The sequence below is a fragment of the Podarcis muralis genome, chromosome 1, assembly GCF_964188315.1.
Source record: "Podarcis muralis chromosome 1, rPodMur119.hap1.1, whole genome shotgun sequence".
NCBI classification, from domain to species: domain Eukaryota; kingdom Metazoa; phylum Chordata; class Lepidosauria; order Squamata; family Lacertidae; genus Podarcis; species Podarcis muralis.
The window spans coordinates 82,587,378-82,612,734 of record NC_135655.1 but is presented as its reverse complement, the minus strand read 5'-3'; the positions used below and the strand labels follow the sequence as shown (position 1 = coordinate 82,612,734).

Genomic DNA, 25,357 nt, shown 5'->3' with positions numbered 1-25,357 from the left:
GGGATCCGTTCCGGAGGCCCATTCGCAACCTGAAAAGAACGCAACCTGCATCTGCGCATGCGCATGTTGCGATTTGCCGCTTCTGCGTATGCATGTGACGTCATTTTGCACGTCTGCCCTTGCGCGAGCGGCGAAACCTGAAAGTAACGCGTACTTCCGGGTCGCCACGGGACGCAACCTGAAAACGCTCAACCTGAAGCAAACGTAACATGAGGTATGACTGTATATGGCTAGCTTAGGGACGCGGGTGGCCCTGTGGTCTAAACCACTGAGCCTCTTGGGCTTGCCAATTGAAAGGTCAGCATTTAGAATCCATGTGATGATGGTGAGCTCCCGTTGCTCTGTCCCAGCTCCTGCCAACCAAGCAGTTCAAAAGTATGGCAGTGCAAGTAGATAAATAGGTACCACTGCAACGGGAAGGTAAATGGCGTTTCCATGCATTCTGGTTTCCGTCACGGTGTTCTGTTGCACCAGAAGCAGTTTAGTCATGCTGTCCACATGACCCGGAAAGCTGTCTGTGGACCAACACCGGCTCCCTTGGCCTGAAAGTGAGATGTGCGCCGCAACCCCATAGTCACCTTTGACTGGATTTAACCCTCCAGGGGTCCTTTACCTTATATATATGTATATATGACTAACTTACACCTATTAATTTGGGTGGGTCTACTCCAACCAAGTATATTCTGTTGGATGTTTTTAAAAAATATTTTAAGCACACATTGCCAGCGAAGGGACCCCAAATCCAGATTCATACTCGCTCATCTAATTCACAGCCCTTGCTATAAGCATGCATGGTGACTTGAATAAATCCACACTTACTGTGGCAATCACTGGCAGATTTCATCCATCCATCTATGGATGGATGGATGGGCTAGCTCATATACTGTGTTGATTGCATCAGAGATGAGCTAATTTCAGGGTTCTTGGATCTACTTTACTTTTTTAGTAGATTTACCAACTAGAGTCATGTGCAAAAGATGTTCTGTTAGAATTAGAGAGTAGGCTGACTCTGAGCCCACTTTGCCCCTTGGTCTTCGGTACCAGAAGAGAACTGGCTGCACAGTTCTTTCATAAAATCACCTTACCTTTGACTCCTATAGGACCTGATGTTCAGGATGGCTAAAAACTAATGGGATGGAAGTATTGTTTAGGATTTTTTTTGGGGGGGTTTCGATATTTAATTTTGGAGGTGCTTAATTTTTGCTGTTATGGGTAATTTTTGTTTGACCTTATTACAAATGATGTGGTGATGTTTTCATGTATTGCTTATGACCACTTACATTTTGATATATTCTTGTAATTATGTAAATATTTACATGTTGTAAGCTGCCCTGAACACTGTTTGACTCTGGAAAGATGGCATACAATGCTGGCGCTAATGACAGAAGTCTAGTCCCATTAGCTTTCTTCATTTCAGCAGCCTAATTTAGCTGCAAAGTATTCTTTGGCTGTTTGCTGTTGTTAAACCATTGGGAGTCATGATGACAGAAACCCTTGCTGATCTAATGGAAATAACCCAGGGTTCTACAAGTAGACCCAAATCTACCTTCTGGCCATCGCTGCTCATTTTGACTTGTGAATCAGACAAAGCTGACAGGGCTGGGCATCAATAAATTTATTGCTTTATTTAAATGATTATTGAAACATTTTGGGTAACATTAGAATGCAAAAGGAAGGTAAATATAATAGACGAATTTCCTGCTTGGCAGGGGGTTGGACTCGATGGCCCTTGTGGTCTATTCCAACTCTATGATTCTATGATTCTATGATTCCATGATTCCATGATTCTATGAATCTGGCTATGGGAATTATTTTTTTTAATGTATTTTGATAGTATAACATGGGTTAAATCAGTGGTTCCCAAACTTTTCATCCCCAGATACCACTGATTTTTCTGCTTGTTGTAGCAACAGTAATGCACTGTGCTAGATGCTGTGTGGCTTTTAATTGATTTTTTAATTGCTTATTTTATTTCTGATGTTGTGTTTTATTATATTACAATTTTAATTCCAAGAATGCCACAAGTTGCCTTGAGATGTTGTAGTTTTTCTTTTCTGAGAGGTTTTTTTTTTAATGAATGAATGAAAGAAAACGAGGTGAGCATTTCATCAATCCTTGCTTAAGTCCCAAGAATTCTATTGATTTCAGAGACAATGTGATCCTTTACGATTTTGCATTGAATTAAAAGGGAAGAAAATTAAGAAATTGCTATTCCATAGGTATCTTATGTATATCAAATTCAGGATATCTATATCTATATAAAAATCTTATTTGGAGAAAGTAATTAGGTAAAGTGTTGTTATTTCCCTCCCTACTTTTTCTCATGCAAAGCTCTGCTTCTGTATGCACCATGCTGAGTCCCTATTCAGAATCAATGCATGTGTCATTATGAGTTACTGGGGGATCGTTTGTAGGGGAAAGCAATTCCTATCATGCTTTGCTTGGGAAGCTGGCCATTGTTGGTCACAGAAAGCTAAAAGAGATAGACTTCTATCCTCCAGCCACGCAATTGTTATATTAATTATTAGGAAAACTAAATCACTGTCATCTTTTTTTGTTGTTGCTATGACATCGATCATAGGTGAATCTGGATACAATATGAGAAGTGGTAATCTATCATGGAACATGGAGTTTGTCCTTTTGGGCTTGACCAGTAATCCGGTAACTCAGAAAGTCCTCTTTGCTCTTTTTCTGGGGATGTATCTTGTGACCTTGGCAGGGAATATTCTCATCATGCTGGCGATAAGAGGGGACCCACACTTGCACACACCTATGTATTATTTTCTGAGCCACCTCTCCTTCTTGGACATGTGCTACACCACCACAATCATTCCTCAAATGTTGTCCAACTTCCTGGCCCAGCACAAAACCATCTCCTTTGTGGGCTGCATGGCACAGATGTACATCTCCCTGTCTCTGGGAGGAATCGAATTCATCCTGCTAGCTGTCATGGCGTACGACCGGTACATGGCAATCTGCCATCCCTTGTATTATAATGTTCTTATGAACCAACGGCTCTGCATGCAGATGGCAGTCGGGTGTTGGCTCTGCGGCTTCATGAATGCCCTGTTGCAGACGGTGTTCACTCTGCACTTGCCATTCTGCGGAAGGAAGACCATCAACCATTTTGGCTGCGAAGTCTTAGCCGTCCAGCAGCTGGCCTGCTCTAGCACCTTTGTGGGAGATGCTGTGATGCTGGGAGCTGGTGTCCTCATTCTGCTCACACCCTTCTTCCTTGTGCTGGTGTCTTACGTGTACATCGTCACAACCATCTTCCAGATCCGTACAGCAGAGGGAAGGCGCAAAGCTTTTTCTACTTGTACAGCCCACCTAGTGGTGGTGACCCTGTGCTATGGGACAGCCATCTTTGCCTACTTGCGACCTAGGTCCCACTATTCACCTAAGCAGGGGAAGACTGCCTCATTGTTCTATTGCATTGTTACTCCCATGCTGAACCCCATGATCTACAGTTTGAGGAACCAAGAGGTAAAGGGGGCCCTAGTGAAGGTTGTTGGGCTAAAGGGCAAAAGAAGAACCCTAATTTACTCATGATAGTCTTTTGTTCCCCATCAAGTTCATCTAAGTTGATCCCTCTATATCCTTACCTGGGTGTTGTAAGTCAGTGGGACTTGATTCTGAATCGACATACATTGGATTGCACCTTAAATCAGTCACAACTGGCAGGGTTGAAGTTAGGTGAAATGATATATTTTCCAACCTCACTGGCACCCAATCCTCACTACTTTGTATGAAGGCTCAAGAAGGGAGAAAAAGGTCTTTGTCAGTTATATTTTCTTGAATTGCTCATTCAATTCCTTTCCTGCTTACTTGGAGTAACAGAGGATCGGAGGGAAGTCTCTGTGTGTCCCCTTTAGCTATACAATGCAGGTAATAACCCTTTGGTCTACAGAAGCTCACATGCACATTTAATAAGGTTGATGGTCTTGGCTGTGCAAATTCTTCGGGTATATTTTCTTTGTAAATATGCTAACTCCACCATGTTAGGGACGTGTGAATTACAGGTGCAGGGGAGCCCAGTTCTGGCAGGTAAGTCAGTGTGTGGGGAGGAAAGGGTTATCTTTTCATTCCCCCACCTCAGTCGAAATGGAGATTACCTTACCCCTCCACCCTGTGCAGTCAGAAACTTTGAAAAAAAAAATCCCTTGAAGAGATAATCCCCACTTCCTCACATGCTGTCTTCCCGGTAAGAACAGTGGCATTATTTAAGGAAAATGAAGATATGCTACCTCATGCTATGTATTAAGTGAGGGCTTGTCCACACTTCGGCTTGTCCTCTGCAAAATCCACTCTTTAGCACTAATTTGGAACAAATGACTATCCGGGGAAAACTTGATTGCCCATTTCAACGATAAACCGTGGGTGTCCCCATGGGAAAATGGTGGGGCAAGTGGAAGTGGGGATGAGCCCTGTGACAACACGTTCACTCTGGAAGTTCTGGAAACTTCCAGCCTGCAAGCTCATCCATGCCTCCGTTTGCCCCGCTGCTTTCCTTCAGGGAAACCCAATCTTTAGAGCTGAATTGGAACAAATGGAAATTGGGTTTTGCACAGATTGTCATTTGTTCTGATTTATCCCTAAAGAGTGGGTCTTCCAGGGAAAAGCAGTGGGGCAAAAGGAAAGCTGCTTGGACCAATGGACAAGCAGCAAATCGCTTAGTCCCATGCTTTCTAGGATGTGACAGGGGAAGTATGGATAAACTCTTCTTGCATTGCTAGGCCATGTAATATAAAGTTACCCATATTTCTTTGTCTTGTGCCTCATACCTTTACTGACACCTTTGTGTTTTGTTAAGTTAGCTTTATTGTTTTATTACTGTATTATAATTCCCAATTGTACTTTATGCTTTAAACCAGTGGTTCCCAACCTTTTTTTGGCCATGCCCCACCTAAGCATCTGTAAAATTCTGATGCCCTCCCCTGTGATATATAATTCTTATTATTCAAAAAGTGAACTCATGTTCATGTGGAGGAAGCCCAAAAGGCCATTAACTTGGTCTAAACAAGCTTCTATATTGCCCCCCCAAATCAAATTGCCCCCCTGTGGAGTGTGTGCCCCACGTTGGGAACCGCGGCTCTAAACAGTATTTTTTTAACAATATATTTCTCACTGGCACACAGGTTCTGTCTTTTTTGCTGTCACGTTTAATTATTTCAATAAATCTACTTCTACAATCCTGGTGTGGTTTCTTGGGAAAAGCCATGGTGGTGGATCCAGTTGCTACTGAGTGACCTTGTAGCCTCAAGGCTCTCAAGGCAGAGAGTATGGTTCTTAGCTCTTGCTTTCTTTTGAGTCTTGTGGTTGTTTGGTAAAGTCTGGGAGTCTCCTGGCTTAGCCTGGTTGAACTACAGGAGTGGTTGCCTTTTTTCATCTCTGTCCAGTTGGCACCTGCTAAACTGGCAAGGGGCTGAATCCCAGGTTTTGGAGACCTGGTCTTCTTGACAGCTGTTTTGTGAGTTTTTTATATTTTTTAATGGCTTTTCTGCTTCATAAATGAACTATCTGCCTATGCTGCTGCTTCCTTTGCTCTGTATAATCCAGCTAAACTGGGTGCTCAAACTGTATTTTGCACAAGGGCCCACAACGAAGTGGGTCACCATTGCTAATGCCTTCTTACACAATGCAGCATTTGATAAAATCAGCATTTGATATTCAACTATTTTTTACTCAGAGCCGCCCCACTGCAATTAACCTAACTTAGTCATGCCCATTCATTTCAATAGGTCTACTGATTTTAATCTATAAAGCCCTAAATGGTTTGGGGCCAGCTTACTTGATTATTACCACCATCCATATATGCCTATCTGGACCTAAAGTCATCTTCAGAGACCCTTTTCTGGTTGCCCCCCACTAAATGAGCTGTAGTACGTGGTTACTGAATGGAGGGTCTTTTTGGCAATGTACCCCGATTACAGGATATACTCTCCAGAGAGGCTCACCTGCTCTTTCAGCACTAGCTGATACCTTTTTATTTTCCCAGGTATTTTGAATTCTTACAATCTTTTAGTGCTTTTAAATGCTGTTTTATATAGTTTTCAGCTGGTTATTTTATCTCTTCTATTTTTTTATTTATAAATATGGATTCATTGCTTTCCCCATTGATTCTCATCTTACATTTTTTTCAAACTGTAATATTTGCCACCCAGAGAATGTTAGTTATTGGACAGTATACCAATGTTAAAAACATTTTTTTATTTATTTCAATTTTGCACAGTTAGGAGTACCAGCGATGCATGAAACAATCTATTCTAACCAGGGTTTCTGTTCATGTACAACATTTGCTTACTGAGAAAACTTCAGCCTTCTTGAGAATCTCATCAGCGCATCCTTCACCTCCTTATTCCTCAGGCTGTAGATCAGGGGATTCAGCATGGGGATCACCACTGTGTAGAACACAGAGATCACTTTGTCTCGGCCCAGAGAGTAGCTTGAAATTGGTCGGACATACATGAACACTGTGGTTCCATAAAATATCAAGACAGCTGTGAGGTGAGAGGCACAGGTAGAGAAGGCTTTGCGTCTGCCTTCAGAAGAGCGAATATGCAAGATCGTGGAGATGATGTACACATAGGAGACCACAATCTCTGCTGAGGTGAAGATGCCATGGAAAGTGCCAAAGGTGTAAAGCACAATCTCATTACTGTAGGTATCACTGCAGGAGAGCTTTATGAGAGGGGGAATGTCACAGAAATAATGATTGATGACATTGGAGGCACAGAAGGAGAGCCTGAACGTGGAGATAGTTTGTGCAAGAGCATGGATAAAGGCGATAAGATAGGTAATGCCTACCAGCTGAGCACAGAGTTTCTTTGTCATTATGGCTGTATAGAGGAGTGGGTTACAAATGGCCACATATCGGTCATAGGCCATTACAGCCAGTAGAAGGCACTCAACGCTTGCAGTCAGGACAAAGGTGAACAATTGTGCAACGCAGCCACCAAATGAAATGGCTTTCCTGACAGCTAAAAAATTCACCAGGGTCTTGGGAGTTATAGTTGAGGAATAGCAGAAATCCACAAAAGCTAGGTTACTGAGAAAATAGTACATAGGGGTGTGGAGTCGGGAATCAATCCTAATCAAGACAATCATCCCAAGATTCCCCACACAAGTGATCATGTATATTGCTAGAAAGAAGGGAAAACAAATAATGGCTACCTCAGGATTTTCTGTGAGGCCTGAGAGGAAAAATTCTGCCACTACAGTATGATTTTCTCTTGCCATTTTGTTATTTGATGATGTGAGTCTCCACACTAAGGACCTTTTGGTATTTCTGCAGTGGAATGTGTCTTCATACCAGTGGATTTTGATATCAATGTCTCCATCTATGAATAAAACATTTGAGAAAAATAACAACATGGAACCTAATCAATGATAATCTTGAGCAATGTTAATAATTCTACTGTCCATTAATAATATGTAAATGCAAGTTGAAAACTGGATTAAAATAACGTATAACAAATATGTATGTGTTTTTGTTTGTCAATATATGTTCCCTCCAACATTATTTTGAGAAAGAAAGTGATAAGAATTAAACTGTCCTTGATTGCTGTGACCTCTTTCAAATCTCAGTTGACATATCCATTTCTCTAGCACTAACAGTTCCAGACTCTTTCACTGAAAATATATAAATATAATTGCACCCACATAAAGCAGTACCAAAACAGTATCAAAGATTCCTATTGTATAACAGTCATTCTCTCAGTTTAAAACTGTAACATGTCTATTCAGAGTTCAAAGGGACTTACTCCCAAGTAAGTGTGCACAGAATTATACTGATTTGGATGTAAACGCTACTTACGTCTGAGTTATTTTTTTTAAAAACCCTCAAAGTGGTTCACAAAGACATGTCCAATAACAAGACACAAACATCACAAAAGGTTCTTCACCAAGGAATCCTATCATCTTCAAATGTGACAGTTATCAATAAATACAATTTAAAAAAGCAAATATTGAATTAATTACCCACACCTGACTTTTAATGTAATTATAAGAAATGCTTACAGTTCAAGGCTTTGTTTTGGGGTGTTGGTGAGTGAAAAAGTCAGACTAAGTAGCGGCTTTTTAAAAGCTTGCTAATTTAGTCCATGGAATAAGATAGTACATGATTTAAAAAAAGATATAGCAGCATTTATAAGACCTTAACTGGTTCAGGCTCTTTCCTCCATCTGAAAAATGAAGCCTGATGAGAGCAGATTACCTTTTTGTTGTCTAGCTCAGGTATGCAATTAGGTCCACAGACGACACTGGCCCACAAAACAGCTTACAAAATACTGCACCTTTGTTAATCATTATTTATTTGTAAATCTTGCCTGCTTGTGCACCTAGATTCTTAGGTGTGATATTCCCTGATCTTGTTTTTTATTTGCTTCAATCCTCACATATTTCCTCTTAATATCGTCATTTCAAAATATATGAAATATTATTTACCATTCTATGAAACAGCACTTCCACTTCTCTGTGTTTATTTTTACATCCTAGACATAAACTGCTGCTATCTTTGTTACTGTTGCTGGAAATAGTTGCCAGATAAGAAGTCAATAAAGCTAGCCTCTCCTTGAGGACCAAAGTTTAATAGTATTTTATTATATTCCGGGTTCTGGGTTGGTGGTTGACCAATACAGGACCTTGTTTTTTAAATATCAGCCAATAAATTTGCAAGACAAATCAACAATATTTATCATGATGCAATGCACAGTTTTCTTACTGTTGAATGAAAGTTTTTTCCTTGTCTCCAAAGCTTCAGAGAACAGTGGCAGTCCTTCATCATAAAAAGTAGCACAAGATCTTCCCTTTTACACATTGCTACCATCGTCTGGCTGCAATGATGATAACATTTCATTGTGCTCCTCTACAATTCAAGGTGCAGAATCACTCTCCATTGTGTCCCTGGCTACTCCAATATACAGTCACCTAGGAGATTTATATAGTATATATTTTTAAAAGCTATGGTTCATGGAAGCTCAAGGGGAGTGCTGCTTTCTCCAGGACAGGGGGTGCCTGATGGAGAGTGCTACATGCCTGTCCTCCCACCTGCCACATTCCTGTGCTTACTGGAAGGGAGAGAGGAAGGGGTATGATGGTGGGGAGGTTGCTGCAGTGCAAACACAACAGCAGAGTCAATGTGGCACTTCTGTTTCTGTGTCTGCATTGTGCAGACACCCCCCACTGCCTCTCCCTCCCAGGAAGCACAGCAACAAGGCGGGTGGGTGGCCTGATGTGCATTGTCTCCCCTCCCTGCTTTCTGCCCCTGCTGCAGGGCTAATCTTACCATCAAACAGAATGAGCCAGTCATCACAGACAGAAGATGCAGAGAGGCAAGGAGTAGCAGAGAGAAGGCCGAAGGTCAGGATTGCTTTTATTTAAAACTAACAGTGCACACAATGATTGTGTAAACTCACACTAAGGCAAAGTTGTCACTTTAAAAAACTAGCTTGGCTATTTTACATATTTTAAAAGAGGGCGATTTACTCACATAGCAGAGTGACTTTTTTTTTTTACTTTCTATGTTTGTTTTAACAAATGCATAACAACAACTCTCAATTTAAAACCACATACTACAGAAATCCCACCAGAACACACAACAGAAATACCACAAACATCAGCATTTTTGCTGCAATGCCAGAACAAACAGTCAAGAACTCACCTGGATGGAGTCTAAAGGCCAGCAATGTGGGTACCCACCAAATTTCAGAACCAGGAGCCTCCACAGAGAAGGTCATTATCAAACATGTAGCTCACAGGGGTGGAACATTAAGAGGGGCTTCCCTTATGTACCTCTCTGTATACTGAGGTATATCAATGAGCCACCAAAAGATGCATAGGTTAGGCTGACCTGCAAGGTAACAAAGCCATCTTCACGGTGGTTCCTCTATTATGAAATTCTCTTCCATCTAAAGTTCATCAGATCCATCTCTTGGTCCTTTCAGGAGGATGGTAAAGACCCCCCCCCCCTTCAGCCTTCAAGTAAGTTTGTCACAATTTTCTCCTCACATTTTAACTGGCATCTATCTGCTGGTTATTGCTAGTTTTGAGTGCCTCAACAACAGTGCGAGCCTCAGGCCTTTTGTCTACAAGACGCTGCAAGAAACTGTACAGATGAGTCAGACTTACTGTGCTTCACATGGCTCCAAAAAAGGCTGGCTCTTCCGTTTCCCTGAAGAATGAAAACATTAAGATATTTCAGTTCCTAATGGTACTATTCAGGGGAACCTTGCCAGGATGAAAAATAATAATGCTGATTTCTATTTCAGTTAAGCAGGCCATGGTTTTCTATTCTTTTCTCCATCATTTTTAAAAGAAAAAACATTTCACCAATTAACTGAAGATGACCGACTAAGCTGCAAAGTGTGTGGGCTCTGCTGTCTTTTAATAAATTAGTTCAAGCAGTGCTATTTTTCTAGAAAAGGAGGTGCCGGAACTCATCATGAACACCTCCCTTGTTTTCTTATAATGGCAATGGTGCCCACCTGGGAGGTGCCGGAACTGAGTTCCGGAGAGTTCCGGCTGAAAAAAGAGCCCTGGTTTACAGCCTGGTTCTATGCATACTTACGCTCACTATGTTTTCGGGCAGGGTGTTGTTCCCAAGGTAGCGTGCACAGGGTTAGTCTTAGGTTATGTACACACTACGAGCTTAAAATGCAGCTAGGTCATCCTTTTTCTTAATTTGGACCGAAGCTGGTTTAGGGAAACATGCATCAAAGTGCAGGCACAGGATAGATATGAGTAGTGGCTAATGTCGTGTGCATAGTGCTTCCCAAACCAGTGGTGGGAACACACACTGGATGCAGAGTAAATGGGTACACAGCCTCTGTTGGCTAACAAATTAAGAGTCCAGTTTTCCAGGTAGCGCTTTGGTTTCAAATTACCTTGCAATATTTCCAGGTTGGAAACTGCAGCTTTGAAAGGGCTTAGAATCAGCTAGTGCAGGAGTATTTCTACATTGCCTCAGGTTCTTTGGGACTTGATGGTCCTTTGAGACACCCTTGCATGAGCTCTACTGATGTACTGAAGTCAGGATCAAGCTAGATGTGATTGCATCAGTCCCATTTCCCCCCCATCTTTCCCATCCACAGGTAAAATGGGTGGGAGGATTTGCAAGAAATATAGAATATGCCTTAATCTGTATGAATCAAGGTCTTCCTCCTCCAGTGAGGCATAGCTCTGGTACACTAATGTACAACTTGTAGCCTTAGTGATGGTTGCCCCCAAATGGAAGCAGTCGAGATAAAAAGAGTGGTTCAAATCCCTATTCAACCATGAAGCTGATTGGCTGACCTTGGCTCAAAACTGACTCTCAGTCTGACAGCAGCTTCTGCTCTCCAGCCATTGAGTTCCTATTGGTGAAGTATCAATAACTCAAGTGGACATAGCTGTGAGAGATCCACTCCTCCCATCACATTCACCTGGGGGGCAGTGACACAACCCCAGTACAGTGGTACCTCAGGTTATATACGCTTCAGGTTACATACGCTTCAGGTTACAGACTCCGCTAACCCAGAAATATTACCTCGGGTTAAGAACTTTGCTTCAGGATGAGAACATAAATTGTGCAGTGGCGGCACAGCGGCAGCAGGAGGCCCCATTAGCTAAAGTGTTCAGGTTAAGAACAGTTTCAGGTTATACCTCTGTATACCTGAAGGAGCGTCTCCACCCCCATCGTTCAGCCCGGACACTGAGGTCCAGCTCCGAGGCAGATGCTGTCTTGCAGGGATGTGCAACCAGTAGATTGCAATCTACCGGTAGATCCCTGGCTGATCCTGGTAGATTGTGGGATCCTTATCATGTACAAAAAGTTATGGGGAAAAGTTAAAAAACTGTGCAATCCTCCCCAATGGGTAGATCACTGCCATTTTTTTTTACTGGGAGTAGATCACATGGAAGCTGAAGGGGAGTGCTGCTTTAAATTCAGTGAAACTAATTAATAGCATCACAACAATGGTTAACTGCAAGGTCCTAAAAGAACAGGTTCTTGAATGAAGCATTTATTAGCTTCTGTATATCAAGAGTCAACTGGTACAGTGCTGTGGCTTGGTATATTCAGGCTTGGGTACCAGATTGGAATGGGTCCTTTGTGGCTCCATGCAGCTGTTGTAGAGAGGATGCTTACATGTAGCAACTCCCCAGATCCCTAATAATGTGGGCGCTTGAAAATTGTCTCTCTGCCAGTTTGGAGTTGATGGCCTTTTAAACTTGTGTGTGTGTGTGTGTGTGTGTGTGTGTGTGTGTGTGGTGGGGGTATTCTTTTCGTCTGTCACTATAATACGTATTTTTGTGTTTTTATTTTGTAAACTGCCCTGTGACCTTTGGCTGAAGGATGGTACACAAACAAACAAACAAACAAACAAACAAACAAACAAGCGTAACCCTGTCATTTGTTTCTGGAGAGCCTGTTCTTCTTTACAGTTCAACCATTGGGCAATGTTGTGGTTCTTCACTGAAAGTAAGGAAAGGATGGAAAGCACAGTTCCTTACACCAAACCTTTGGTAATTTCCCCTTTGATTATTTATTTATTTATTTATTTATTTATTTGCACAACAGTAATTTTTTTTGGCACAGCACCAGGTTGTTGATCACGTCATTGCTAATATTTGGAACATCTCTTACTTGGTCTGGTAAAAATGATACAAGCAGAAAGGGAAAAAAAGGTGGAGAGAACAAGCCAGGAGTAGTAAGAGTCCTGAATGAAGTCAAGAGGCTGATTCTAAGAAATATGCTTGCCATTAAAACATGCATACCATCATCTGTCACTTCTGCAGCTGCACATTTTAACAACAGAAGCATCATTTGCTTCACTTTTGCATGAATTACACTGGGCAACAATTTTTTACTTTTTGAATGTTGTCTAGATTTCCACAACTGATTTAGGGTATTTTTGCACTGCTGAATCAGGAAATGGCATCCGTTTCTCTCCATCAGGTCAGGTTTACTGTAAACTGAATGGTGGGCATTGATAAAGGTAAGTACATGTAAACTGCATGTTGCTTCACCATTTTTCAAACTTCAGGGCTTGAACTTCCATTTCTTGGAACTCCTGGAATGCTCAGTGGCAGGAAGGTCTCTCTTCAGAGTCCAACAGTAGTCAGCCATCATGACTGCGTCCCAGCGACCCTGATACCTGGTCTCCATCTCTTTCATGTCCTGATGGAATCTCTCCCCCTGCTCATCACTCATTGAACCCAGGTTCTCAGGAAACCAGTCCATATGTGAAAATAGGTAGTGCATCTTGACACTCATGTTGCAGCCCAGGTTTCTGAAAGCAGTCAGCATGTTGTTGACAAGTTCTGCGTAGTTCCTGGCCTTATTGTTGCCAAGAAAGTTCTTCACTACCAGAACAAATGCCTTCCACACTTCCAGTTCCACTTCGTTCATTGAGTATCTGAACTCTGGATCTCTGATGAGCTGATGGATCTGAGGACCGTCAAAGATGCCAGCTTTCAACTTCTCCATGGTCAATCCTGGAAAAGCCTGGCACAAGTAAGTGAAGCAGTCACCATCCTTGTCCAGAGCCTTGGTGAACTGCTTGATTAAGCTGAGCTTGATGTGCAGCGGTGGGAAGAGTATTCTGTCTCTGTCCACCAGAGGGTCGTTGATGACGTTCCTTTCTTTGCAAGGCACCAATTCCTCCTGCACAGGCCAGTCCTTCTTCGTGTAATGCTGAGCACGGTCCCTACTATCCCACATGCACAGAAAACATGGGTACTTGGTGAAGCCAGACTGTTGTCCCAACAAAAAGTTCACCATCTTCAGGTCAACACAAATAAACCACTTATGCTGATCATAACCAATTTTCTCCAGCACATACTTCACCGCTTCATAGTTCTCCTTCAGTGTACTCGAGTGAGCCAGGGGTATAGAGGCAAACTGGTTGCCGTTGTGTAGCAGAACACATTTCAGTGATCGCTTGCTGCTGTCAATGAACAGTCTCCAATCTTTGGGTTTGTACTGTGGCACTCCAAGCTTGAGCAGAAGCTGCGCAATATCTGCACAGTACACCAAGTCCTTCTCTTCCGAGAAAAAACGGAGGTACTCTTGATGCTTGTTGCGGAAGAAGCTGATGCGAGCACTGTCAGAGAGGAGGTTTTTTTCCTTCAATCTGGATGCCAACAGTTCGGCAGAGTCCTTTGACAAGCTGAGGTCGCTAACTAGATTATTCAACTCCTTTTGGGAAAATGGATGTGGAGCATCATCTTCAAGAACCACTTCTTCTTCTTCATGTCCTTCAATACGGGAGGCATCTTCGTCACTAATGTCAGGAAGTTCTCCGAAGATAGGCACTGGAATTTCATCACAATGAGCTACAGGACGACGTGCTGATTGAAGATCAGGATACTTGAGGCTGCTCCGGTTCTTTCTGTTGATCCCAGCCGCACCAATTTATGGAAGATTTCGAGGTTTTATGACTTCAAACTGATCCCTTTTTGACATAATCACCCAGAACTATCGGACCTGAATACTTCTTGCCATTAAGATAATCATTTCCAATCAAAACAATTATTCGACATGGCATTTTACCCCCACCAACTTCTTCTAAAATGCTCCACACAAGCGTACATGTGAACAAAAATGTAAAAAAATGACATGTGGCCATAGCTCAAAAACTTGACCTGATTGAGCAAAACCAATGTGATTTTTGGATTCAGCGCATCAGATTCGTACTAAATCAGCTGAAAAAACGCAGACAACAAATTTGTTGTTGACCAGTGTTATCTTTGATAACTGTAGGAAGTGGCTCTAGGTAATAAAGGAAAAAAGGGCCTGAAGTTCTTCTAGTAAGAACATTATAGAACCACCATACTTGTATTGCGAACATTTTTCTACAGCTGTGAAAAAGAATGTACCAAAAGGAGTCAGGTCATTTTAAGCAGTTGTTTTAAGTGCATTTTTATCTTTCTGCAAAGAGAAAAACACATTTTTCCTGTTTAACACCCTTTTCAAGGCATCCTTCACCTCCTTGTTCCTCAGGCTGTAGATCAAGGGGTTCAGCATGGGGTTCACCACAGTGTAAAACACTGACACAATCCTGTCTTCGTCTGGCGAGGAGTCCGAGCTGGGGCGCATGTACATAAAAACCGCTGTCCCGAAGAACATTATGACAACGGCCAAGTGAGAAGCGCAGGTGGAGAAGGCTTTGCGCCGCCCTTCGGAGGAGCGGATTTTCAAGATGGCGGAGACAATGTAGATATAGGAAATGCATATCTCCAATGTGATGAAGAGCCCGTTGAAGATGCAGAAGGCGAACAGAATGATCTCATTCGCTCTGGTGTCAGTGCAGGAGATGTTGAGGAGGGGAATCACGTCACAGAAGAAGTGCTTGATGAGGTTGGAGTGACAGAAGGACAGTCGGAATGCGCAGCTCGTGTGTATCATTGCAATCCCAAAGCCACAAAGGTAAGAAGTGACAAGGAGCTGCAGGCAGAGCTGTCGGGACATGATGACTGTATAGAGCAAGGGTTTACAGATTGCCACATACCGATCGTAGGCCATCACTGCCAGAAGGAAGCACTCGGTAGTCCCAAATGCAATGAAGCTATACATCTGAGCGGCACAGCCAGTCAGTGAGATGGCCTTGTTCTCAACCAAAAGGTTTATTAGTGTCTTTGGGGTGATGGCTGAGGAGTAAGAGAAGTCCAGGAAGGCCAGGTGGCTGAGGAAGAAGTACATAGGAGTGTGCAGTCGGGCATCAGCCCTAATCAGTGTGATCATGCCCAAATTCCCTATGACTGTGATCAAGTACAGGATCAGGAACACCACAAACAAAACACCTTGGAGTTCTGGCCTGTCTGTTAGTCCCAGGAGAATGAATTCAGTTATGGTGCTATCGTTTCCCTCAGGCATTTTTACAATGACTTGACTAATACGGTTTATGGGCAATTAAAATCTGTGATGAGTAGATGTGGGCTCTCTCTCTCTCTTTCTCTCTCTCTTCTTCTTCTCGTTGGCCTCTTGGTGGAAATTCAATCTGGTTAATCAATGAAGGTCAGTTTTTGCCTCTTCACATCAGTACAGCTACTGAGGACAGGGTTTTTTCCCCACCCACATGCTCCATCTTCTGTGGAAGAAGCATAGAAACATAACTATAACTCAAACAACTCTTCATTTTGGCAGGGGAAAGGAAGCCTCCAGTGCAATTCCCACCCAACCTACATAATCCACTTTCAACGTTTCTACTCACGGTATGCCTCCATAATTCTGGGGGGTGGTTCTAATAAAGCTTTGTATAAAACTCTGGGTGTTTTATGGGCGGGGTAGAAATAATAAATTATTATTATTGTTATTATTATTATTATTATTTGACAGCGATTTCCATTCCTTACTGTTATCAACTCCTCCTCTGATTATTTAAACCCATCTGCCCCATATGTTGGCTTTTGGAGAGACTCTCTGTGAGATATCATACCTTGTTTCTAGAACTCTATCCAGTGCTCCATTCATGTGCATGGTCCAATAGAATAATGGTGAGAGATCTGTATCTGATGATTGGTTATTGATAGGTTATCATAAACGTTTGACTATATAAAATCAATATCTATCTATGTATCATTTATCTATCTATCATCTATATCTATCTATCATCTATCTATCATCTATCTATCATCTATCTATCATCTATATCTATCATCTATTATCTATCTACCTAATCTAAAGTAACTGTTCCCACTATGGGAAGTCTGCACAAGGACTTCTACTACTACAGTGGGTCTTTCCCTCCTCTCCTTCCCGCTGGTATGCCCAGGATGGCTGGGGGGGCAGTGTGTCAGAAAAACCCTCAGACCAGCTTCTGAGGGGAGGTGAAGCATTGCATCTGGTGAGCTGAAAAGTGCTTGCACTGACAAAAGTTGCCATAGTGCTACATTGCATTCCTCCCAGGAACTCTTAACTCAAGTATCAGACAAGTGTGCATCTTGAATGCAAAATTAAAAAAAGAAAGAAAATAAAAAGGGAAAAAGGGGGGGGGGGAAGGGAGGAGACAAGTGTTCCACAATTTTTTCCTCCAGGACAGGGGTGCCTGGTGGAGAGTGCTACATGCCTGTCCTCCCACCTGCCACATTGCTGTGCTTACAGGAAGGGAGAGAGGAAGGGGTATGATGGTGGGGAGGTTGCTGCAGTGCGAACACAACAGCAGAGTCAATGTGGCACTTCTGCTTCTGTGTCTGCATTGTGCAGACACCTCCCCACTGCCTCTCCCTCCCAGTAAGCACAGCAACAAGGCGGATGGGTGGCCTGATGTGCATTGTCTCCCCTCCCTGCTTTCTGCCCCTGCTGCAGGGCTAATCCTACCATCAAATAGAATGAGCCAGCCATCTCAGGCAGAAGATGCAGAGAGGCAAGGAGTAGCAGAGAGAAGGCCGAACGTCAGGATTGCTTTTACTTAAAACTAACAGTGCACACAATGATTGTGTAAACTCACACTAAGGCAAAGTTGTCTGTTTAAAAAACTAGCTTGGCTATTTTACATATTTTAAAAGAGGGCGATTTACTCACATAGCAAAGTGACTTTTTTTTTTTACTTTGTATGTTTGTTTTAACAAATGCATAACAACAACTCTCAATTTAAAACCACATACTACAGAAATCCCACCAGAACACACAACAGAAATACCACAAACATCAGCATTTTTGCTGCAATGCCAGAACAAACAGTCAAGAACTCACCTGGATGGCGTCTAAAGGCCAGCAATGTGGGTACCCACCAAATTTCAGAACCAGGAGCCTCCACAGAGAAGATCTGCCCATGGGTCATTATCAAACATGTAGCTCACAGGGTTGGAACATTAAGAGGGGCTTCCCTTATGTACCTCTCTGTATACTGAGGTATATCAATGAGCCACCAAAAGATGCATAGGATAGGCTGACCTGCAAGGTAACAAAGCCATCTTCACGGTGGTTCCTCTATTATGAAATTCTCTTCCATCTAAAGTTCATCAGATCCATCTCTTGGTCCTTTCAGGAGGATGGTAAAGACCTCCCCCCCTCCCTCCCTTCAGCCTTCAAGTAAGTTTGTCACAATTTTCTCCTCACATTTTAACTGGCATCTATCTGCTGGTTATTGCTAGTTTTGAGTGCCTCAACAACAGTGCGAGCCTCAGGCCTTTTGTCTACAAGACGCTGCAAGAAACTGTACAGATGAGTCAGACTTACTGTGCTTCACATGGCTCCGCAAAGGCTGGCTCTTCTGTTTCCCTGAAGAATGAAAACATTCAGATATTTCAGTTCCTAATGGTACTATTCAGGGGAACCTTGCCAGGATGAAAAATAATAATGCTGTTTTCTATTTCAGTTAAGCAGGCCATGGTTTTCCATTCTGTTCTCCATCATTTTAAAAATAAAAACATTTCACCAATTAACTGAAGACGACCAACTAAGCTGCAAAGTGTGTGGGCTCTGCTGTCTTCAAATAAAATAGTTCACAGCAGTGCTATTTTTCTAGAAAAGGAGGTGCCGAAACTCATCATGAACACCTCCCTTGTTTTCTTATAATGGCAATGGTGCCCACCTGGGAGGTGCTGGAACTGAGTTCCAGAGAGTTCCGGCTGAAAAAAGAGCCCTGGTTTACAGCCTGGTTCTACGCTCACTATGTTTTCGGGCAGGGCGTTGTTCCCAAGGAAGCGTGCACAGGGTTAGTCTTAGATTATGTACACACTACGAGCTTAAAGTGCAGCTAAGTCATTCTTTTTCTCAATTTGGACCAAAGCTGGTTTAGGGGAAAATGCATCAAAGTGCAGGCACAGGATAGATATGAGTAGTCGCTAATGTCGTGTGCATACTGCTTCCCAAACCAGTGGTGGGAACACACACTGGATGCAGGGTAAATGGGCCTCTGTTGTTAGCCTCTGTTGGCTAACAATTAAGAGTCCAGTTTTCCAGGTAGCACTTCGGTTTCAAATTACCTTGCAATATTTCCAGGTTGGAAACTGCAAAGGCAGCTTTGAAAGGGCTTAGAATCAGCTAGTGCAGGAGTATTTCTACATTGCCTCAGGTTCTTTGGGACTTGATGGTCCTTTGAGACACCCTTGCATGAGCTCTACTGATGTAGTGAAGTCAGGATCAAGCTAGATGTGATTGCATCAGTCCCATTTTCCCCCCATCTTTCCCATCCACAGGTAAAATGGGTGGGAGGATTTGCAAGAAATATAGAATATGCCTTAATCTGTATGAATCAAGGTCTTCCTCCTCCTCTGGTACACTAATGCACAACTTGTAGCCTTAGTCATGGTTGCCCCCAAATGGAAGCAGTCAAGATAAAAAGAGACACAATGATATAGTGGTTTGAGAGCTTAGTGGTTCAAATCCCTATTCAGCCATGAAGCTGATTGGCTGACCTTGGCTCAAAAACTGACTCTCAGTCTTACAGCAGCTTCTGCTCTCCAGCCATTGAGTTCCTACTGGCGAAGTGTCAAGAACTCAGGTGGACATAGCTGTGAGAGATCCACTCCTCCCATCACAGTCACCTGGGGGGCAGTAACACAACTCTAGTACAGTGGTACCTCGGGTTACATACGCTTCAGGTTACAGATTCTGCTAACCCAGAAATATTACCTTGGGTTAAGAACTTTGCTTCAGGATGAGAACAGAAATTGTGCAGTGCGGCACAGCAGCAGCAGGAGGCCCCATTAGCTAAAGTGTTCAGGTTAAGAACAGTTTCAGGTTAAGAACAGACCTCCAGAATGAATTATGTTCTTAACCCAAGATACCACTGTATACCTGAAGGAGCGTCTCCACCCCCATCGTTCAGCCCAGACACTGAGGTCCAGCTCCGAGGCAGATGCTGTCTTGCAGGGATGTGCAACCAGTAGATCACAATCTACCGGCTGATCCTGGTAGATCCTTATCGTGTACAAAATGTTGTGGGGAAAAGTTTAAAAACTCTGTGCAATCCTCCCCAATGGGTAGATCACTGCCATTTTTTTTTTACTGGGAGTAGATCACAGTCTCTTGGGAGTAGGACATGCCAGCTGTATTGTTATGATGTGATCCTAATCAATGAAGGAAGGTCTTTAAACAGAACGAATGCATGCATGCTTGCATTACATTTCTCAACAGAGGAGCCACCTTTGTAGGTAAAACTACCAAAGATCTCGTGGCACTTATGAGATTGATTGTGGCAGAAACTTTTGTGTAATGACTTTACATCAGATGCATGAAATGTTACCCTTAACTGGTACACACATATGTGCAAACAGAAGAACCAAAAGAGCATGAAATTTGTTTTTGTGGCATTTAAATGCAAACCACACAAGGTAAACATAGTGACCATTCAAATCAACACTAATTAGTGGTGATAGCACAGTTGCTTTAGCTGAACTAATTTAATACCTGTAGTAAAAGAAAGGGCTATTGCTTTAATTGAGCCATAATTGAATAGAACTGGGTGGCTAAGGATGTTTTAGTTATTTCAGTGAAGACAACTCAATGGAGGTAACATATGTTTTGCCATGCATAGATTAGCCGTTGTCATCTACAACAGTGTACAAGGTCTATGTTAATTCAGATTGGAACCCACATAGGGAAGATTTTAGAGTTGGTCCATTTATTGTTTTATGATTATTTTGTTACATGATTATTACTATTTAAATTACAAAATTCTTTTAAACCCCCCAAGTAAATGTTGTTGGCTCATAACAAAAATTCCAAAGTGCATATTAGGGAAATTCCTTTATTAAGCCAACAGAAAGGTGTGCAAGCGTGTGTTTTTTAACATCTTGTCTGATAAAGAGGTTGAGGGGTATGTGTACATATGCTCAGAAGCTTTCACAGAATTCTGTTTCATTTCTGTTGGCCTCCTCAAGGAATTGCCCTAAATTGTTTTTGCATTCATTGCAGAAACATTTTCATCCTCACGGATTGCCTGAAAGCCTCCTTCACTTCCTTGTTCCTGAGGCTGTAGATTAGGGGATTCAGCATTGGGACTACCACTGTGTAGAACACGGAAGCCACTTGGTCCCGACCCAACGAGTAGCTTGTATTGGGACGCAGATATGTGAATATCAGAGTCCCGTAGAAGACCGTGACGGCTGTAAGGTGAGAGGTGCAGGTGGAGAAGGCCTTGTGTCTGCCTTGAGCTGATCGGATCTTCAGGATGGCTGCCAGAATGAACACGTAAGAGAAGACAATGATGAACAAGGATCCAATGGTAGTGAACCCAGCGAGGGAGGAAATGATCATTTCCGTGACATGGCTATCGGGGGACAGCGTTAATAGGGGAGGAGTGTCGCAGAAGAAGTGTCTGATGATGTTAGAGCCACAGAATGGCAACCTGCTTAAAAAACATACCGTGACCATGGCATTTGTGAAGCCGATGAAACACGAGCCAGCAACCAACAGGATGCAGACTCTCTGCGACATAGCTGCGGAATAGAGCAATGGGCTACAGATGGCCATGTAACGGTCATATGCCATGTTGGCCAGCAAGAAACATTCAGTGCACACCCAGGCCACAAAAAAGTAAAGCTGAGCAAAACATGCATTGAAGGAAATCAATTTGCTTTGTGCTAGAAGGTTCATCAGCATCCTTGGCGTGATGACTGATGAGTAACAGATATCAACAGCGGACAAGTTGCATAGGAAGAAATACATGGGAGTGTGAAGCCGGGTGTTGACCCTGATTAACATGATCATCCCCAGATTCCCCATTAGGGTGATGATGTAGATCACGAGGAACACCATAAACAAGGGCAGCTGCAGTTCCGGACCTTCTGAGAATCCCAGGAGAATGAACTCAGTCACCACGGTGCAGTTTCCCTCTACAGCTGCTTCCATATTCTGATATCTGCTAAATAGTGGAGGGGGGGAATTGTATCAGTCAGTTCTTATTACTACAAAGGTCTTGGTGAATCATACTTAGAAATGAAATTCTACATGAATGTCCTACTGCAGGGACAGGGCATCATTTTCAGTCTGAGGACCACATTCACTTTTGCGTAACCTTCCAGGGACCACATGCCTGTGGTGGCCAGGGCAGACACATGCTCACAGACCCCTCTTTCCATCCATCCATCCATCCATCCATCCATCCATCCATCTATCCAAGCAAGACACATTATTAGAGTTTGAGGGCACATTCCAGCTAGGCAAAACAACTCAAGGAGGGTGCAAAGCAGGGCCAATGAGGGAGGTGTCCTGGGATGAGGGGATGTGGCTGAGGAGGGACTGCAAGTCAAGAGGGTTGCTTTTGGTCCCATCCCCACCGTTTTTGTTATTTATTTTGTGTTTTTATCTTGAATTTGTATGCTATGAACCACCCTGAGATCTTTGGATGAAGGGCAGTATACAAATTTAATCAACAAAAATAAATAAATAAAACATTTTCAAGTGTTCAAAGCACCCCACATGCATCATCTATCTACAATCCTGACAACTGTCTATTTATAATCATTACAACAACTGCGTAAGGTAAGTCGGTATAATTATCTCTCATATTGCAGATGTGGAGGACTGCAGTTGACAGACAGTAGTTTGCACCTAGTGACTTCATAGGAAGGTTGAGATTTGAACTGGGGACTGATTCATAACTCAGTTTCATAAGGGATGTTTACATCTCACATTTAATGACTGTGCAGTCTGTGTAGTACCCATGTACACAACAGTTGAGGTGTACAATTATTTGCATGTAATTCTCAACAAGTGTACAGCCTGTGTACCTGTGTACAGAATAGCTGAGTTATACAAATCAACAAATACTTTTACACAAATACTTGTTCGTGTGTGAAGTCAGCTTCTACCTTTGTTCTGTGTAACAAGTGAACTAAGTTTTTTAGTCATGGCACTACGGCAGTTCAAATAACATACACTGAAAATGAAGCGAGCAGGCTCACCTTTCACTCTGCAACAGGATCAGTGATAAGGGGCTTCATTAGTGAAAAACAGTCTTTAGAAGCTTGTTCTGCTCTGGCGTGAAGATCAGGGCTTGTCTTTCCCATGAACAGACAGAAGACTCCATTGTCCCAGAATAGCTAGTTTATTGGGTGTAGACTCTAAAATGAAGGAACACCCTGGTTTCTAATTCTTGTTGCAAATGTTCTGTTGTTTGAATGTTAATCTGGAATCATCTCCCAGTCCCCCAAGTATCTTATGAAATATACCTTGATTCTGAAAGCTCAGGTCTGTAATGCAACAGAAGAGAAATAACATTCAGCTCTTTATTTTGCAGTGACCATCCTACCTGTTACTGCTGAACTTGTTCATTACCTTAGATCTCTTTGTTCCTCTGTATACCACACAAAAGTTCTAAGAAGCATCTGCCTCAAAATTTTACGATGGCAAAAGCTACCATAACTTTTTCATATTCCATAACTTGTTGATTTCTGGTGACTTCTACTGAGCAGACTCACAATCTGCAAGGTGCATGTTGTTCTTCATTCTCCAACCCAAAAGGGAGCTTGGAATCAAGTTAGGCAAACCTTGTTTGAAAACAAAATGTATTTCTTCACTTCAAGATGGCAACTGAGTAATTCCTAATCAGCTCATTATAACTTACTATATATACCAGCAGTGCAGCAGTTTATAGTGGCACCCCTCACTCTGCAAAGCCAGGTGTTGGTTCTCTCCCCACCCCACATTGCAAGACTGATAAGATATTAAAATTGTAGTGGTGGATTTCTGAAGTGAAAGTAGTTTCCTGTCAAAAGAAAGGAATCAATATAACATCATAATCACCACCTCTAATTCCCTAATTTGCACCAGGCACTGTGCAAAAATAAAAAGAAGAGTTCCTTGCCTTCGACTCATAATCTAAAGAAAAATGAGACAAAAGAAGAGGGAAGTTATCAGGCCCTGTTGGAGGAATTGCACCTTTGAAAGAGGAACTACGTAAATTTTAAAAGTTGAAGGTTTAGAGGTCAATTATACCAAACGACAACTTACATGCCTCAACATCAATTAGCATGACCAGGTTTCCTTAGCAACAGAGGCCAACTTCACCCTCTGGGAAGCATTAAAAAGAAATATTTAGGAGTCCTGGAGACCAAAGACCTGGCACATGTTAGGTGGTGGAACTATGGTCCTCTTTTGCTCTCTTGGCTAAGGCACATTTTGGCCATCAAGATGTTGTTCCTACTGAGATTGCTCTATCTGTTCTAGATCCTTCCAGTTATGCTTCCCCTTACCTTATTACAGTAGTGGCAGTAGTCTTCTCCGTGAGAGAAATGGGGAAGGGTTTAACCGAGCCTTATTTTATAAGACAGCAAAAGAGGGAGGAATGGGTGTTCTGAATCTCAGACTATATTGCAAGGCTTGTCAGCTTCACCAATTATTGCAAATTATTAGTCACAGTACGAATGTCTCTTGGCTCTCAATGGAATCCTAGAGGACACCAGCGCTACCTTTCATTCTTCCATCTCACCAATTCCTTCAGCATCTGGGGAATTTCCTTTTGCTTTCTATGCTACAGGTGTGGAGGGGAAGCCGGGTTCACTTGTTTCCTTTGCCCCCCCCCCCCAAACCTTCATCTGGATCATCCGTGGTTCTCCCAGCCTGATTGGTACAGCCATTTTCTGAAGTGGGAAGGTGCCGGGATCCCATGTCTCTGTGACTTGTCCGTAAACGAGAAGCCAAAAACTCCTGCCTAGCTGTTGACTTCCCTGACTGATCCAAAGAACCACTGGCTTCAGGGCTTTCAAGTCCACAGCTTTGCTAAGAAGTGGCATTCCACCACCAACTTCCATAGGCCTTTGAGAAAGGACGCTGGCACCATTTGAGGCTAGTTTAGCAACAGGACGGGAAGCTGCACTGAAGGTTATCCATTGCTGGCATCTTACTCCAGTGAAGTTGAGCTATAGGACCTCATCTCTATCCTCAAATTGCTGGAGAGGCTGCTCTGCTAGGGATCTTACTCCCTTATGTGGCCCAACTCTAGGATCTTGTATTTAACTGTATTTCTAAAATCACCAGTCCCCAAGTCTCCCTCCTTAGCCCTGCTGTCTCTCTTTATTGGTCCTAAGCTACTTCACACAGCTCTCAGTGTCTTCCTTTTTGTTACTGCTAGAATGACTGTGGCAGGAGGCTTTTGACTTTTCCTTTCGCTGACTGGTAATAGTTGTCTCTGCTGTTTAGCTCTGATGGAGAAGCTTATTTATTTATTTATTTATTTCATTTATTTCATTTATTGAATTTTTATACCATCCTATACCCGGAGGTCTCAGGGTGGTTCACAGAAAAGATCACAACATATATAATCAGAATAAAAACAACACCCCCCAATAACCACCCTCCCCCAGAAAAGAGCCACATTTTAAAAGGGTATAGTATAAGATGTCAAACAGACCAACCAAAGGCCTGGTTAAAAATGAATGTTTTGCCTTGCTCCCAGTGCTGGATTTCTGTATAAGCTCAACAAGCTATAGG

General features: G+C 42.6%; 4 protein-coding genes across 4 annotated transcripts; 1 reads left to right on the top strand and 3 right to left on the bottom strand.

Annotated features, from left to right (window-relative positions):
* Positions 1–2,598: 2,598 nt before the first annotated feature.
* Positions 2,599–3,552, top strand: LOC114584369 (olfactory receptor-like protein OLF3). The gene has a single exon (XM_028706178.2). It carries the CDS (start codon positions 2,599–2,601, stop codon positions 3,550–3,552), a length of 954 nt encoding a protein of 317 aa, XP_028562011.2.
* Positions 3,553–6,300: 2,748 nt separating this feature from the next.
* Positions 6,301–7,239, bottom strand: LOC114601823 (olfactory receptor 8U3-like). Its single transcript, XM_028739368.2, has one exon. It carries the CDS (start codon positions 7,237–7,239, stop codon positions 6,301–6,303), a length of 939 nt encoding a protein of 312 aa, XP_028595201.1.
* A 5,575-nt stretch (positions 7,240–12,814) lies between these two features.
* LOC114601820 (olfactory receptor 5AP2-like) lies at positions 12,815–15,868 on the bottom strand. Its single transcript, XM_077933266.1, has 2 exons — positions 14,945–15,868; positions 12,815–13,552 (listed from the first exon to the last, which is right to left on the bottom strand). Exons 1-2 carry the CDS (start codon positions 15,851–15,853, stop codon positions 13,019–13,021), a joined length of 1,443 nt encoding a protein of 480 aa, XP_077789392.1. The 5' UTR covers positions 15,854–15,868; the 3' UTR covers positions 12,815–13,018.
* Positions 15,869–20,830: 4,962 nt separating this feature from the next.
* LOC114601784 (olfactory receptor 5J3-like) lies at positions 20,831–21,775 on the bottom strand. Its single transcript, XM_028739292.2, has one exon. The coding sequence runs from the start codon at positions 21,773–21,775 to the stop codon at positions 20,831–20,833; it is 945 nt and encodes a 314-aa protein (XP_028595125.2).
* Positions 21,776–25,357: the final 3,582 nt, after the last annotated feature.